Source organism: Rana temporaria, chromosome 4 (assembly GCF_905171775.1).
Source record: "Rana temporaria chromosome 4, aRanTem1.1, whole genome shotgun sequence".
Lineage (NCBI taxonomy): Eukaryota > Metazoa > Chordata > Amphibia > Anura > Ranidae > Rana > Rana temporaria.
The window spans coordinates 5,573,445-5,591,911 of NC_053492.1; the positions used below are offsets into that span (position 1 = coordinate 5,573,445).

General features: G+C 47.3%; 1 protein-coding gene across 1 annotated transcript in view; it reads left to right on the top strand.

Annotated features, from left to right (window-relative positions):
* Nucleotides 1-11,890, top strand: part of LOC120935238 (zinc finger protein 182-like) — a gene marked incomplete at both ends in the record, with an annotated part of 31,279 nt that extends 19,389 nt beyond the window's left edge. The window contains one exon of the mRNA XM_040347404.1: nt 11,032-11,890. Within this exon, the coding sequence (XP_040203338.1) occupies nt 11,032-11,890 (859 nt within the window). The remainder of the gene's footprint in view (nt 1-11,031) is intronic.
* Between the last annotated feature and the right edge of the window lie 6,577 nt (nt 11,891-18,467).

The following is an 18,467-nucleotide window of genomic DNA, read 5'->3' on the forward strand; positions in this document are numbered from 1 at the left end:
ACAGGTGAATTTGGTTGGTTGCTGATTGGTCGGTAAGTTTGAGCCTGGATATTCTGGCCCAGATTCACAGAGTTCATGGCGCACATTACGCCGCCGTAGCGCACACACCGTACGGCATGCCAACGTAGCACGGAGAGGCATGCATTGCATTCATCAAGCCAGTGCTCCCAAGGCTGCGCCAGCGTGGCGTGGGTTTCGAAGGCGTGCGCCGGCGTAGGTGGAAGTGGGCGTGACCCCATGCAAATGATGGGCCGAGCGCCAGACCGGTACGTCGGCGTGGCGCAGTGTTTTACGCCTGGCGTATTACGAACTGCGCATGTGACATGGACGCATGCACAGCACCCCCCTGCGCCTGCTCACAACCACGCCAGCACAACCACCTAAGCTACTCCCGATCACCGAGTACACCGTGAACATAACGTACGCCAAGCCAGACGCACGTCCAATGCAAAGTACGCCAGCTTGTGTTCCCTGGTGCAGATGACATGTCAGACAGTGACATTGAGAAGGAGAAGCGAAAGAAGAACTTCTCCATGGATGAGAGGGCGATCCTGACCATGGCCATTGCGAAGTATGATACGTACCACCACGGAGCACAGAGCGGGAGGACAAGCAAGGCCAGGAAACTTGAAATCCTGCAGAAGGTGACCCTGGAGCTGAACACCCGCGGCCACGAAACCAGAACATGGAAGGAGGTGCATAAAAAATTAATGACATGCGTCGGCGTGTCAGGGAAAAGTTGGCAAAGATGAAGAGGCACCTCAGGGCCACGGGAGGCGGATCAGTTAGTAAGTTGAAGCTGTCTGCTGAAGAGGAGGTCATAGCCAGCTGCTTGGCGCAGGAGCAGGTGGAGGGCCTGGAGGGATTTGACTCCAGCGAACAGGACTTGGGGAGAGGTAAGTGCGTTTCATCCCCCATCCGTTGTGGAGCATGTGAGGGGGTGCAAGGGAACATGTGACATGTGTGTGGGCCCACCAACAAGTGAATGCTGTGTGTCATCCACAGATGTGCTGGAGGGAGCTGGGCCATCGTCTGCCTCTGGACGACCCACGCCATGCAAGCAACAACATGTTCCTCGGTCTGAGCCCCTGGGAAGCCACGAAGCTTGTCAACACGCTGTGGCTGCAGCAACGGTGGAGGGGAGTGCACACACAGGTGCATTGGAGGTTGTCGTGGAGGAGCCTGTGGACATCCAACACGAGGATTTCCTGTACCTCGATGATGAGGTGACCATCTGCGCTGGACCCTCCGAGACGGTGGAAGTCGCAGACCTCATAACGCCATCGACGTCCATCAGGGGAGCCCCCCCGAGGGCCACCCCGGCCAGAGGGACGCCTTCAAGGGCCACCCCAGTCAGAGGGACACCTTCAAGGACCACCCCGGCCAGAGGGACGCAACCGACTGCAACTCCCAGGAAGGCCCTGAGCAAGACCAGGGGTGCAACCGGATCAGTCCAAGAAGGACTCGAGAGGGAACAGGCCCGTCAGACACGGCACATGGCAGACATTGCCATAGACCTCCACCGTGTGGCTGACAGCATAGCCTCCTTCATCGGGTCCTTGGAGAAGGCACTGGCTGTGCAGGGCACCGCAGCCACAATGCAGCAGTGCCTCAACCAGCAGGCCGAACACACCAAGGCCATCTGTGACTGCATGCAGGAGGTCAATGCTAATTGTGCAGCCATGGCTACATGCCTGTGTGACCAGTCACAGACCCTGGATGTCATGTATCAGCACATGGTAGCAGGGGTCCGGCAACATCTGAGGACCAGGGATCGGACATGGACATGCAGGTGACCTAGCAACGCAAAACCACGACTATCGAGGAACTGCAAGCAACAGCAGCAGGGATCGTGGCTGAGGTTAGGAGCCTGGGCGGAATCGTGCAGGCCAACACTGCCGCCATACAGTTTGAGGGACGCCAGAACAGGCGCCTGCAGTGCCAACACAATGCCAGTCAGAGGCAGATGCAGGCAGAAACATATGGCGTGCTGACCCGCATTGCCATTGCCTTGGAGGGGATGCAGGCAACATCTCAATCCATATCCAGGAGCGTCAGCCCAGGGGATGAACCGCCACAAGATGCCCCACCTGAGTCATCGCCACGACACCTGCGGAGCAGATCCCGGGCCACGAGGCATGGACCGCAAGAGGGCAAGTGACTGTCCCGAGAACAATGGCACCACGAGTGCAGCTCAGTGTCTGAGTTCTTTTTGGGGGGTAACGTGCACAGAGGCATGTGCCGTGCACCTGTAAGGGCTTGCCATGGCGGACAATGGCATGGTCAAAAAATGTTTTTACCTTTTCACGGACCCAGACCGTGGGACATGTGTGTCACCCTCACTGATGTCACAGCAACATCGGACTGCACACAGTCAGGAGTGCAGAAGTGTCTATGGTGACTGGACACCAGTTTGCAGGGGCAGGGTTTGCCCAGTGATGTCAGTGCTACAGTGTGACTAGTGTGTGAGTGTGTGTATGTGTGTATGGCCAATGTGTCCAGACAGGCACAGGGCCATTTCTGCCAGCACTGCGTGTCAACTGGGAGGGGTCACATTGGATCGTCGGGGAGAGGTTATCCCCATGACCGTGTGGATTTGGTATGAATGTACAGCAACACCATTGGTGCCTTGGCGTGGCGTTGCTGCTCCCAAGTTCTGCACGGTGGACTTGGGCTAAACCAATGTGAGGTGGATGTGGTGTGTGTGAGCTAGGGACCACAGTGGTGTGCATGCGTGCATTGTCCGTGTGCCATGATGAATGTGTGTGTTTAATGTGCAAAGATGCGTTCCACGAGGCAACTCCTGACTGCTATTCCTTCAGCAGACTGGGTAGCCTCGGGCGTGGGGGACTGTGTGGTGCGGGGGTCAGGTCATCACATATGTCAATCTCCAGGCCCTTTCTCATGGCGTAGTTGTGCAGCACGCAACATGCACCGATGATCTGGCACACAAAGTTTGGGGAATACAACAGGGCCCCCCGGACTTATCCAGGCATCGGAAACGGGACTTCAGGATGCCAAATGTGCGCTCCACCACTGCACGGGTGCGTATGTGTGCAGCATTGTATCTTCTCTCGCCTCTGGTGTGGGGATTCCGGTATGGAGTCAGGAGATGGGGCCCAAGTGCATATGTCGAGTCACCTGGAAGGGAAAAGACAGGAGGATGTTAGCCATGCATGTGCCCCTCGTGATGTCTGCATCATAGGGTCGGACAGTCATGCCTGACTCCCATGTCACTCACCAAGCAGCCAGCTGTCCCTGTTCACGTTCTGTTCGAATTCCGTTGGGATGGTGCTTTGACGGTATATGTAGCTGTCGTGGCTGGCCCCAGGGTGTTTGGCACGGACGTGCCATATGAGGCATTGGGCATCGGCTCTCACCTGTACGTTGATGGAATGCCACTGCTTACGATTGAAGTATATGTGCTCTGTGGCACGGGGGGGCCGTAGTGCCACATGTGTGCAATCAATGGCCCCGACGGTGCGTGGGAATCCGGCAATGCTGTAGAAAACCTGCATTGCCTTCTGCCGCAGGTGCTCATGGGTCGGTTTGATGATGTGGTGGGACATGCGTGTGAGGATTGCGGGGACAACCTGGTGCACGCATCTGCTCATGGTGGATTGTGACATCCCAGACACGACTCCACTTGTACGTTGGAAAGATCCACTGGCGCGGAAATGGAGTGTTGCCAGTACCTTGACCAGTGGCTGCACTGAATGTGAGCGTCCCGTCTGGCTGGTGATTTCATCATGCAGGGTTGTGGCTAATTCCAGGATGGCATCAGGGCTGAATCTGAAAAAGCGGTACACCTCCGATTCCCAATGCCAAAGACGTTCATGCGCATTTGGCATATGCTCTCCTGTGCCCTTCTCCGTGCCTGTTGACGCAGTAGTGCTATGACCATGGCTGCCCCTGGCATGTTGGCATACAGATGTGTTGTCCTGCAAGTGTGGTTGCTCTGCTCGTCCGTAACAGTGCTGCTGCAGCTGCTCTCCAGCTGACCTGTGCATGTCTGTTGCCGGGTTGCACCTCATTTATGGGGAATAACTTTACGCTGGACGTACAACTTACGCGCATCTCGCGTAGCATGCACCGGGCGCACGCACGTTCGTGAATCGCCGTATTTCCCTCATTTGCATGTTTAAATGGCTAATCAATGGGAGCAGCACCATGCGTCCAGCCCATATGTACGCCCACCCAACGCCGGCGTGTGCAAGCTACGTCGGTGGGGTGTAGCCTGTTTTTAGGCGCATGTTGGTTCGTGGGTCTGCCGCACACATACGCCGGCGCACATTTGCACTTACGTCGGCATAATGTGCTATACGTCGGCGTAAGTGCTTGGTGAATCTGGGCCTCTATTTTTTTGTATGTATATGCGCCCTTTCCAGCGCTCCTTATTGTATAGACCAGTCATAGGTAGGGGCAATGACTTTTGTTTGTTGTATTTATGTCATTGTGGTCAGGCAGCACACTGGCACCTTTGCTTTCATGTGCAGTGTGCTTCTGCCCCTTTAATGAGGGCTTGGCTACCTCCAGCCACCTGCCCCTTATCTATCCATCAGCAGTCATGTGCTACTACTGAGGAGACTTAAAATGCAATGTTATAGTTAGGACTGCAGTATACAGAGTGCCTTGATGGGGCCTGCAGCTTACACATGCATTTGCAAATGTGTGCAACTAAACCTCTGTTTTTAATGCACACAGTTAGACAGGTGAATTTGGTTGGTAAGTTTGAGCCTGGATATTCTATGTTTTCCATTGGGCAGCATTTGGGGTATCAAAAAAGTGGGTTTGCCCTTTCACCACCACTCGCAATTTAGCGGGGGTACAGCATGGCATAGGGAATTTGTAATCTGTGCAGCCTGCATTTCACATCATCGTATTGGGCCCTCAGCTTCTGGACCTCCACGAGAAATCCGTAAAAAAAATAGATCTTTGGGAAGAGGATTGGCCATGTTGGCTGCCTCTGGCTGGTGCCCCGGCCTCTTCTTCATTCCGCCGGGTCATTGTTCTAGTTGTCGGTCACCACTGCAGTGCTGGTCGTGTGCAGGAGAAGACTGCAGGGAAGCCCCCACACCGTTGCTGGCTGCTGACGGAGAGCTGTGAAGCTGATTATATGCTGATAATTGGCAGTAGCACAGAGCTCAGTGTCCACTCACCTCGGCAGCTTTGCCAAGCCCCATCATTATCATCAGTATTTGTGATAAATTATGTGCACACTCAATAGGACAGCGGTGTGAGACATAATGCTCTTCTAGTTGATAAAGCATCTATAAGGATATAAGGATATACAGCACAAGGCCTTGTACACACTACGAGATGTTTCTCTGGGCTGCAGTTCCTCTGAGCCCCACAAGGTAGCAGACAGGAAGTCTCCATGGAAAACAGGAAGCGATGTCAGATACAGACAGGAAGTTCCGGGTGAGAGGTGAGTCAGGAGGAAGCAGAGAGGAGACGTTGCTGGAAGAGGCAGCAGAGGAGGTAATAAGATCTTATTTTCTATTTACACACAGTAACCCCGTCATGTCCGTCCTCTTCCTTCATAGTCACTGTGACGTCTTTTATCTCCAGCAGGTGATGATACACACATATATAGTGTGGAGACCTTCATTAACCCCTTCAGGGGGAATTAGTTGATGATCCCCCCATCTACACATTGGAGGGGGTGGGGGAATCCTTCCCGCTGCACTATTGTATTCTGACAATGGGGGGCGCTCCTCCACTTTCAGAATAGTGAATACACAGATCAGTGATGAAGCTATTGGCTGCAGCCACTGATCGAGTGACTTTTATCCGGCAGTGACCACACATGGATGGAAATGTGACCGATCCCTGCTGAACCAGCTGAATTTCCATGTATCTATGGTCATTGGTCACCTGAAGTCAGGGCACAAATCCCAGGTCACCATGATGACTAGAAATGGTGTCCTGGCCCCTGGGCTCTTGTCAGCCCATTCTCACTGTTGGTCTGAATAATGTTTCTGCCTGAAACCTGGACACATTATTCAGACAGGAAGGTAAGGAGGAGGAGGCACCTGACCCGTGAAGTCAGGGGTAGACTGGGCAGGACAGCGGCATTAGAGGACTCATCTTACTGATCTCCCACTGCCGATCTCTCTCCGACACATTACTGTCAACATCGGCTCCTGCTTCCCCCCACAGATGCCTGTGTCCCTGCAGAGCCCTCCGGCAGAACAGAGAGGAAGGAGGGGGTCCGAATCTCCAACATGAGTCCTTACAGTAGTAACCGGGACAAGCCTGCAAAGCAGCCAGATAAGAGACCAGCCAGGGAGGGACATGCTGCTTTATGTACACAAGATGTCCTCTCCATCCACTCTGCTCTCACACACTGCTGGGGGAGATGTACAGGACATGCAGGAGGACTCAAGGGGAGGGGGGATTGTATTACTGTACTGTCTTGCACCCCATGTCCTGTGTTCTGCCCCCTTCTCCTGCACCCAATGTCCTGCATTCTGCACCCCATGTTTTGTGAACGCCACCCTTCTCCTGTACCCCATGTCCTGCGGTGACCTACAACCTGCACCCCATGTCCTGCGTCCTACACCCTGCACCCCTTGTCCTGTGCTTTTCACCCTGTACCATATATTTTGTATCCCATATCCTGTGTTCTGTAGAACATGTAATGATCCCAATGTTCTGCATTCTGCACACTGTTTCCTTCCCCTGCACCCTTCTCCAGTACCCTGTACATGTCTTGCGTTTTGTACCCTGCTCCCCATGTCCTGCACCCTTCTCCAGTATCCTGCTCCCTATGTCCTGCATTCCGCACCCTGTACCACATGTCCTGCATCCCTCTCTGGTACCCTATACCCCGTGTCCTGCATTCTGCACTCTGTTCCCCACGTCCTACATTCTGCTCCCTTCTCCTGCATCCCATGTGCTGTGGTGACTTACACCCTTCTCCGGTACTCTGCACCCCCTGTCCTGCATTCTGCACACTGCACCCCTGCAGTGACCTACACCCTTCTCCAGTACCATTCACCCCATGCCCTGTGTTCTGCACCACATGTCATGCATCCATCTTATGCACCCTGTACGCCATGTCCTACATTCTGCACCTCACAGATTACTCGCACATTATTTGCCCGACCCTGGATGCTGACAAGCCACACTGCTCTAAAAAAAACTGTCTCCTAACTTTTTCAGCTGGCTGCTAAATTTAAAGCAAGTTTGTCAAGCCCCGCCTTAAGTGACTTCCTCCCCTCCCCCTCATCTCCTTCATTATGTAAGTCATGATGAGATAATCTCCCATTGGCTGAGCAATATTCTCATTTGTCTCTGAGCTCCTTCTTGCTATTCCTCGTCCTGCCTGTTGTTTCCTTGGATTGATTTTCTGTGTAGTGACCCCGGCTTCATCTCTTGGATGTGCTCGTCTGTTTCTTGTCCTGACCTTTATCCTGATTCCTGGATCTCCTCCTCATCTCTCCTCCATATCCTCTTACACAGCTTTTCTCCACACCTGCAGTGATCCTGGGGGTGGAAACTTGGCACCAGCATGCAGAAAAATCCATCCCCACCATTAGGAGCTCTTGAGAAAATTGTCTGGTGTGTACACTCGATTCCTCCTGAATCACACTGACCTCACAGCTCCCCCTCCCAAAGTCCCCCCATCCAGAGTCAGAGAATCCTATGACACCACACTGACCTCACAGCTCCTCCTCCTAATGTCCATCTATCTCGCTTTTTTTCTGATGCTCTTAGGATGTGGACGGACCCTTGGCATCCTCACTTGCAAAGTGGTCCTGTGTTGTATGTAATGACATCAGAATACCTGCTACAAGCTTTTAACCTGCATAGTGTGTGGTCCTGTGTGGGTAAATTATATCTCAGTCTGAAGTGGGGCTTTACTATAATGGAAACCTGAATGGTGAGATGAGGAGGATTCTGGGAACATTGATTGATTTAGCTATTTGTGTTCAGATCTAGAGTTTTCCTCCTGTGAAGTCTGGAGATCATATGACCATCACATTGCCTCCACCTCCCTCCCTGATAGAATAGAGAAATACAAAGAAGATTCTAGAAGTCACCAGAGAGATGATGGAGGAGAGGTGAGCGGTGCTGAGAATTCTGGGACATTATCCAGTAACAGACAAGGGATGTGTCTGGATGGTGACTGTATCATTGTGTGTGTCAGGTTCCTATAAGGTGTCAGGATGTCACTCTCTATTTCTCCATGGAGGAGTGGGAGTATTTAGAAGGACACAAGGATCTCTACAAGGACGTCATGATGGACAATCAGCCGCCCCTCACATCACCGGGTAAGAGGAGACTTTATTGTAAAGGAGAGAGCAGTACGGAGGCTCCACCCAGATCCCCCATCATCTGATAAACACATAGAAACAATGTATTCAGTCAGTGTATGTGTTTCCTACAGATGGATCCAGTAATGGGAACCCACCAGAGAGATGTCCCCGTCCTCTGTATTCCCGGGATTCCACACAGGAAGGTCCCACCATCCCTCACCATCATCAGGTAAATGAGGAACAATCACTGATAGTATCATTAGGATCTGTACATTATCTGCATTGTTACCATTGATGTCATTTTTATTCTATATTCAGAGTGGAAACCTGAGAGATTCTAAAGTTGAGGTTAAAGAAGAGATAAAAGAGGAGGATGATGAGGATGGGGTGATGGAGGAGTCAGAGTCTCTAAAAGAACACAAAGATCTGTACCAGGACACCATGGTGGAGTCATCCAGCTACAGAAACCCACCAGAGAGATGTCCCTGTCCTCTGTATTCCCGGGATTCCACACAGGAAGGTCACACCATCCCTCAACATCATCAGGTATCAGATGATTGACAATTATTTGGTAGTTCTGATTTATACACAGCATGTTTGTTACAAGGAATCTTTTATTATATATTCAGAGTGGAAACCTCGGGGATGATAATATTGATGTTAAAGAAGAGTATAAAGAGGAGGATGAGGAGTATGGAGTGATGGAGGAGTTATCAGAAGGACACAAGGATATGATGGAGCCACCTAATACCAGGAACTCACCAGAGAGATGTCCCCGTCCTCTGTATTCCCGGGATTCCACACAGGAAGATCACACCATCCCTCCCTTTTGCAAGGTTGGTGGGATGGATCATCTAGAACATGGACTTGTGGAAACAATGTGTGGATTTTCTATGTGATGTCACAATAACAAAGCTTATATCTTACAGATGATATTCTCTCTCATTTTCTTGATTTAGAGTGGAGATCCAATCGATATAGAATTTGAGGTTAAAGCAGAAGAAGAAGAGAGGAATGTGAGGGATGATCAGCAGTCTATGGAGGAGGATGGAATAACGGGGACATTTATAGAAGAGGACACTCCTACAGAGATCAGCACAGGTGGGTCATTAACCACTTGACCACTGGGCACTTAAACCCCCTTCCTAACCAGACCAATTTTCAGCTTTCGGTGCACTCACATTTTGAATGACAATTACTCAGTCATACAACACTGTACCCATATGAAATTGTTGTATTTTTTTTCACACAAATAGAGCTTTCTTTTGGTGGTATTTAATCACCGTTGGGTTTTATTTTTTTGCGCTATAAAAGAAAAAAACTGAAAATTCAGTAAAAAAAAAAAAAAAAAAATTGTTTCATGAATTAAAAAAATAACAAAACAGTAAAGTTAGTCCAATTTTTTTGTAAAAAAGGAAAGATTATGTTATGCCGAGTAAATAGATACCCAACGTGTCACGCTTTAAAATTGTGCACACTCATGGAATGGTGCCAAACTTCGGTACTTCAAAATCTCCATAGGCAACTCTTTGAAATGTTTTACAGGTTACCAGTTTAGAGTTACAGAGGAGTTCTAGTACTAGAATTGTTGCTGGCACTCTAACACACGTGGCGATGCCTCATATGTGGTTTTAACGGCGTTTACATACACTTGCGTGTGTGTTCGCTTCTGCGCGCAAGCTACCGGGACAGGGGCATTTCAAATTTTATTTTGTATTATTATTTTATTTTACTTATTTATTTAACCTTATTTATTTATCCTCTCACACTGTACCGATCGGTACACAGAGGGGAGAGAGGAACTGGCGTCATGACATGTTTACAAGTGATTGCTCCGTCATTTGATGGAGCGATCACGTGGTAAACGGCCGCTATCAGGGGCCATTTTCTGTTTTTTTACGTCCTCCCAGGGGGTGCGATTCTGGGAGGACAACAATGTACGTCCTCCCAGAATTAACAAACCACCCTGTAGCCATCAGTCAGCTATGGGCCAGTCGTTAGATGGGAGGAAGCGGTGTGGGATCTCTGCAACTTGTCTCATGTAAACATTTAATCTTCCACTGGTAGGAGATCAGAAGACCCATTTACTATTTACCTTGAGGGGGGATTGTAAGATCCTCAGGCCCCGTACACACGGCCGAGGAACTCGACGTGCCAAACACGTCGCGTTCCTCGTCGAGTTCAGGGATGAAGCCGCCGAGGAGCTCGGCGGGCCGCCTTCTCCCATAGAACAACGAGAAAATAGAGAACATGTTCTCTATTTTCTCGACGAGTTCCTCGGCGGCTCCATCGGGCCAAAAGTGTACAGACGACAGAGTTTCTCGGCAGAATCCGGCTCTGACCGAGTTTCTCGCCGAATTCTGCCGAGAAACTCTGTCGTGTGTACGAGGCCTCAGAGACAAAGCTGCCTGATGTGGACGGAGTCCTGGTTTAGGAGAACCAATTAGCTCATGTCTAGTAATAATCTTTGTATCTCTATTTTAGTAGATGGACGGGAGATGAGGAAAACCTCAGAGAATTGTCTCACTTTGTCTCCAGACTGTAAAGTAGAAGATGAGGACATCACACAGTATAGTCCAGGAGAAAACCTGACTACCTCAAATGTCCATCCGGCACCCCACGGTGTAGATGGACCATCGTATTCCTCTTATCCTGAGGAACCTCAGACTGTGAGGGGCGGTGCAGTTCTCCCAACAGATATGAGCTTTCCCTGTACTGAGTGCGAGAAGTGTTTCCGTTATAAATCCCTTCTTAATGTGCATAAAAGATCTCACACAGGGGAGAAGCCGTATTCCTGTCCTGAGTGCGGGAAATGTTTTTCACAGAAGTCACATCTTTCCACACATCAGAGATCTCACACGGGGGAAAAGCCGTATTCCTGTCCTGAGTGTGGGAAATGTTTTTCAGATAAGTCCAGTCTTTCCACACATCAGAGATCTCACACGGGGGAGAAACCGTATTCCTGTACTGAGTGTGGGAAATGTTTTTCACAGAAGTCACATCTTTCCACACATCAGAGATCTCACACAAGGCAGAAGCCGTATTGCTGTCCTGAGTGCGGGAAATGTTTTTCAGTAAAGTTCAGTCTTTACACACATCAGAGATCTCACACGGAGGAGAAGCCGTATTGCTGTCCTGAGTGTGGGAAATGTTTTTCAGATAAGTCCCATCTTTCCAAACATCAGAGATCTCACACGGGGGAGAAGCCGTATAACTGCCCTGAGTGCGGGAATTGTTTTTCCGATAAGTCCAGTCTTTCCACACATCAGAGATCTCACACGGGGGAGAAGCCGTATTCCTGTCCTGAGTGCGGGAAATGTTTTTCACAGAAGTCCAATCTTTACACACATCAGAGATCTCACTCAGGGGAGAAGCCGTATTCCTGTCCTGAGTGCAGGAAATGTTTTTCAGTGAAGTCCAATCTTTACAAACATCAAAGATCTCACACGGGGGAGAAGCCGTATTCCTGTCCTGAGTGTAGGAAATGTTATTCACAGAAGTCCAATCTTTCCAGACATCAGAGATCTCACATGGGGGAGAAGCCGTATTCCTGTCCTGAGTGTGGAAAATGTTTTACACAGAAATCCAGTCTTTCCACACATCAGAGATCTCACACTGGGGAGAAGCCATATTCCTGTCCTAAGTAAGGGAATTGTTCCTCACTGAAGTCCTGTCTTCCTGTACATCAGGGATCCCACACAACCCTCGAGGTGCCTTGAGTGCGGGAAATATATTCTATATGAATGTTGCTGGACATCACAGGTCTCATGTGGGGAAGAAGCACACCCTGATATACACCTCAGATATATTCCATGGCTGATCTTCATCATGTAAGAAACAGTTCATAAGGAGATCAGAGATCACCAAAGACATGGATGAAGTGTTGTACCGTGGTGGCCATTGATAGCAGTATAATAATAAAAATGGAGTCATTACCTCTCATTGGCTGAGTACATTTTGGGGTGGAAGATTTCACAAACACTTAGAGGTCGGTATAAAATAAAAATAGTTGAATGAATGTGAGCGGCCATGATGAATATTGGATGTATTTTATTTCATACTCTGATTTCCTTGGCTCCATCTAGTGGACATAAAGCGTTATTGTGCTATTTTTACTGATTGAGGTATTTAACGAGATGGAGCTGACAATCATAGGAAATCACTGTGTTACATTCTAGCAATATGTGTAACAGCTGAATGAATTTCCTATAAGTAGAGCCCTCAGTTTGCTCTTTCAGACATGACAAACGAATAGCTGAATCAGGCGTGTGACATCATGAGCGTCTGCTTAAACCCCCGTACGACGTTACGTTCACAAAGAACTTCCTCAGCGGGGCGACCCACTGAGGAAGTTCTTTGTGAACGTAACGTCCTACAGGGGTCTAAGCAGCCGCTCATGACGTCACACGCCTGATTCAGCTATTCGTTTGTTTATGCCTAACATGAACACATGTTTGTGAGTAACCTTTTTATACAAATAAATGCCGATGCCTTTTATAAATACAGAGAGCACTTAGATCATTCCTTTGTCTCCTATTATATACCTGCCTGCTGAGCCTGGGATTACCAGCTATCTGTGTGGAGTATTGTGAGCTATCTTTTGAAAGGAGGATTTCTCAAGGGTTCTGATCGATCTTGTTATCTGCTGGTTCGACTTCCTGGTAATTCAGGGGTCCATACCTGGAGGTGAGAGTACCTAGAGAGCCTTGGGTGAAGGGATTGTCACGGTGTGTGAACCTGTCTCACTGGTGGAATATCTTCTATGGACTCTTTCATGCATCTTCTGTTTATCATTTATAAATTTTTGTTCCACAGACTTTATTTAGTTTAATATTTAGTACTTATTACGTTTGCGCTGCACTTTTTTCTTTGTATATTTATATATTCTTTACCCAGTTCAGCCTTGGGAAAGTTTTACTCCCCTCCCTTCATGACCAGCCCAGGCCATTGTTTGCTTTTTAACACTGCACTACTTTATCTGGTAATTGCTCAGTCATGTGATGCTGTAAACAAATGACATTTATATTATTGTTTCACACCAATAGAGATTTCTTTTGGTGTTTTTTGATCACCTCTGTGTTCTTTTATTTTTATTATATAAACAAAAAAATATTAGGCTTCATTTCCATGGACGTTTTTACAGACACTTTTCTGAGCGTTTTTTGCAGTTCAAAAACGGCTCTCCATGTTAGTCTATGGCCTCATGCCCACCAAGACGTTTTTGAGCTGTAGATGGCTGAGCCGTTTTTAAGCTGCAAAAAAAAAACAGGACCAGTGCGTTCTGAAGCTCCAGCGTTAGAGCTGTAAGCCTCGTCCTGCGTTTCTTTCTCTATTCAAAATCAATGGTTCCCTATGGGAGCCCATTGATTTGAATTGAGGTCGCACCAGAAGTCGGATCAAGATGATCCGACTTGCGGGGTGACTGGTGTGCAGAGAATCTTGAAGGGGAACCCCACGCAAATTAAAAAAAATTGTGCGTGAGGTTCCCCTCCAGGATGATACCAGACGGTTCGGTCTGGTATGGATTTTAAGGGGTACACCTACGCTGAAAAAAACGGTGTGGGGGTTCCCACAAAATCCATACCAGACCCTTATCCGAGCATGCCACCCGGCCGGTCAGGAATGGGGGTGGGGACGAGCAAGTGCCCCCCTGAGCCGTACCAGGCCGCATTCCCTCAACAAAGCACTTTGTCCCCCATGTTGATGGGGACAAGGGTCTCTTCCCGACAACCCTGGCCGATGGTTGTCGGGGTCAGCGGGCGGGGGGCTCATCTGAATCTGGGTGCCCCCTTTAATAAGGGAGCCCCCAGATCCCAGCCCCCCACCCTACGTGAATGAGTATGGGGTACATCGTACCCCTACCCATTCACCGGGAGGAAAAGAGTCAATAAAATAAAAACACAACACAGGTTTTTAAAATAATTTATAAAGGTTCGTACACACGGTCGGACATCCAACAAAATTTCCCTTGGATTTTTGACTTAATTGATTTGTCCGATCACACCGATAGCATACACACACTCGGACTTTTTCGGCAACCTACACGAACGTAGTGACGTTTTAACGTACTGCCACGCGATTCAAAGAGGAAGTTCGATTTTCGTACGTCACGCGTTGCGTTCCATCAGCTACTATATAGTTAGTTGACGTTTCGTGTGAGTGCTTTCCCGATTTCCATTTTCGTGCCTTTTTGGTCGTTACTTTGCGTGCGTTCGCTCGATAACGATATGTTGCGGAATCCAGCGAGAGAACGGGCTGTTTATGGGCTTGGAGTTCTGGCTATTGCTCAAGCCCGGACCAGGACCAGGAAGAAAAAATTGGTTGCTTCAGCGGGACCAATTTTCCCATATGTCATTGCTGAGGGAGCTGCAAGAAAACAATCCGAATGATTTTCGGAACTATCTTCGGATGTCAGATGCCTGCTTCCAGCGTCTTCTAAACTTGCTGTCCCCATATATTAGCAAGAAGGACACCTGTATGAGGCCTGCTATTCCTGCAGAGCAACGGCTCATAGCCACTTTGCGTTATTTGGCCACAGGAAGAAGTCTCCAGGACATCAAGTTCACCACTGGGATCTATCCCAGGCTCTGGGACACATAATTCCGGACACTTGCTGTGCCATTATTCAAGTCCTGCAGAAGGACTATATTCGGGTAAGTTGTTTTCTTTGTTTTCACATTTGATACACTTCATGATTTCTCAAAAATATTTTATTTGTACTTTGTCTTATTTATATATATTATGTTATTGTCTACCCTCTGGTGTGTCAATCACAAAAACCCAAGTCGGTTGCAACCTGATCCTTCATTGGTTCACCATATTGGTCCCATGGAAAAGGAGAGAGTTCTTAACACTTGCCAAACTTTAAGCATTCAACATTATCTCCCCAAAATGTATTTAATCTGCCACCAGAGGGAGTCAGGAAGCATATTATTAGCTCTGCTTGTTAATTTTTATTCAACAAATGTTTGGATATATTTTAGTGTTCTCTTGCCCCTATAATGTATGTTTTAAAAATGCTGATACTATTTTGTGCTCAAGTATTAACTAATTTTTCTTTGCTTGACTCCACAGTTTCCTTCAAACCCTGAGGAATGGCAGGATGTTGCGGCCCAGTTTGCCAATCAGTGGAATTTTCCCAACTGTGGGGGTGCCATTTATGGGAAACATGTCCGAATTGTTCCTCCACCGGCCTCAGGCTCTTATTTTTATAATTATAAGGGCTTTAACAGCATAGTTCTGCTTGCTATTGTTTCTGCAAATTATGAGTTTTTATATGTTGATGTCGGTATGAATGGTCGTCATTCTGATGGAGGTGTCATGGCTCATACCGAATTCTATCAGCCTCTTACGTCTGGCACCTTACATATGCCACCTGCGCAGGACAACGTGGAGGGCCTCAACTTTGTTTTTGTGGCAGATGAGGCGTTTGCTCTTGGGGAACATCTTTTGAAGCCCTTTCCAATGAGGAACCTCACCCCTGAGCAACGGATATATAACTATAGACTATCTTGTGCCAGAAGGGTGGTTGAAAACGCCTTTGGCATTTTTTCCTGTCGTTTTCGGCTTTTTCTGACTGCCATTCACTTGGCGGAATACAAAATTAATCATGTGGTGTTGTGCTGCTGCATCCTCCATAATTTTCTACGGAGGAATGCTGCTAACTACATTGGTTCCGGCCATACTGATGACCCCTCAGGTGGACGGCCAGCTGAAGACGCAGTGATGCCAGCCCTGCAACTAACTAGACCTGCTGTCTCCTCCCAGAATGCCCATCTGGTGCGGGAGCAATATATGGACTATTTTGTGGGTAGAGGGGCAGTGCCTTGGCAGCAAGATCTCCTGTAGTTTTTTGAGAAGCTTTCTGATGTTCCTTTTGAAAACCCAAATTTCAGTTTCAAGATGCTGTTATCTGTGTTTATTAATATTATTTTACTGATTAATGAAATGTTGCTGTGATTAGCATTAAATATTTTGAACCAAGCAAATGTTGAATTAGCCTTTCTAAATTTACAAACAGCTATGTGTATTATTATTATGCCTTTTGGTTCTGCTACACCCCTTTCCCATATGCAAATATACTGGTAGTAGTGATCAGATAAATAATAAGCCACAAAATCTTTGAAAAAATATAATTGTTCAATCCTGCACAATCCAATGTCACTTTTTGGCAGTTTACAAAATACAAAAACATTGGTAGTTCAGGAATAACACAATTGTGTATGTTTTTTTTTAAACGCTAAACATGCATCTTTTAAAACACAGCCCTAGACATTGCCAAGTGTTTTGAGAAGAAATGTAACCATTTTCAGCTTTCTTCACGCACCAAAATCAAATTTACTAATGTAAATGTCTGTCCAGATGCACTTTTGTTCATTCTGTGTTCCATTTTTGGGAGTGGCAAAAATGCATGCACAGTGGTCCCATGCGCTCCGTGGGTTGTGGTTGGCTGTAGCTCACAACATGTAGTCATCCTTATCACCGGAAATGGACTACCATGTTGTGGGCTAGAGCCGACCGGAACCATAATGGAGTGCATGTCAAACACTGTGCCTGCATCTTTGTCGCCTACAAAAATGCACACCAAAATGAATGGAACTGCGTCTGATGTGAACTGACCCTTAGCACAGTCTTTCTCAACTCTCCTTCTCCTGGTGCAATCCCAGGGTCAGAATGACAAGTTGTTCCACTTTTGTCCTCGATACATTGGGCATTTGTGTATGTGCATTTTTGTCTGATTTTAAGGTCTAGCCCTTAAAAAATTACAAAATGACATTTGTAGGCACCAGGAGAAGAAGAGTGGATAAACACTCAGCTGAGACCCTGAAATCACACATAAAGATTGTCATTTTGTGGTAATGACCAACCAATTAAAGTATTGTATTGGCGAAAAAAGTCACATGGTCAAAAATGTGCGTAGTGCAAATAGAATTAGTGCAAATTCTTTGAATTCTCACAAACTGAGCATGTGCAAACAAGGCTAATTACAAATATTTCCATGATAAAACCTTGAACACGAGGGAACATTTGTAATTAGAAATGTACGATAGAAAACAACTAAAATTTTGCTAACAGGTCGTAATAATCCCGGATTCGTCTCTGAACACCAGTGGCAGCCTCCTTGAGATTTTCCAGCTCTGTCATTGCCTGCAGCATATCAGCACTGATCCGACCAATAGTGCATCCTGGTAGTTGGTGGCCTTGGAAAAAGACAAAAATTTTGAATGGGTTTGATGGTCAAGTGACTGAGGCAATCCAAAAAAATAAAATCTAAACAATCTGGTCTATTTTCAGGAAATACTTACCTAAACCTAGACACTCAATTAGTCCTACCAAGCTTTTTCAGCTTCATAAGACACCTACACTACTAGTGAATGTACACACTACAGATAATACTCTGTAAATCTTGGGCCAGGTGTATATCCATGTGTCTTCACATGCATCTACCTAAACACCACTGCCACCTCTCCCTTCTACATGCTCAAATGTTGAATACACAAAATAATTTGCTATTGTGGTGTAGGCGTGTGTGGTGTGGACCTCGAAACAAGAAACAGGTGTTGATTTTGCAAGGCACATGTTCTAAAAACTTACTGGGGCAAACAACAACCTCCGAAGGCTCATCTTGCATTTCTTGCACTCCTTCACCCTCAGCATATCTGGTGTCTGGGGATGTGCTGTCGACTGGAAAAGAGACAGGACACTGTTATACATTTATGTAAACGCTGTTTGTGTACTTGATACAACTCATGCTCCATCCATTTATGCTACCCAATTTTTGTCCACTTTTTAACATGTGAATAAACACAACTTTTTTATTACATGGTATTACCTCTTTCCTTTTGAGCTGCGCAATAACCCCATTTGGGAAAATTCTTTTCATCGTGCTGTCGACTGGTGGCTCTTTGCTGGGTCCGGCACTATCCTCCAAATCCTGCAAAGGTTGGTGCTGAGCACACTCACAATCCTCTAAAATGAAAGAATAAATCATCTATGAATCCTCGCCAAAATTACATTATATTAACATAATCACATGTGCTGCTTTTAAAGTACACCAACCTTGCCCTGGTGAACCAGTTTGCTCCACACTAGTGCACTACACTATGCATTATTAAAATAAACGCAATGCTAGGGAACAGGAGTATGATGTCATTAAAAATGTGTGAATACATGTCTATATATAAGCCACATTAAACAACTCAG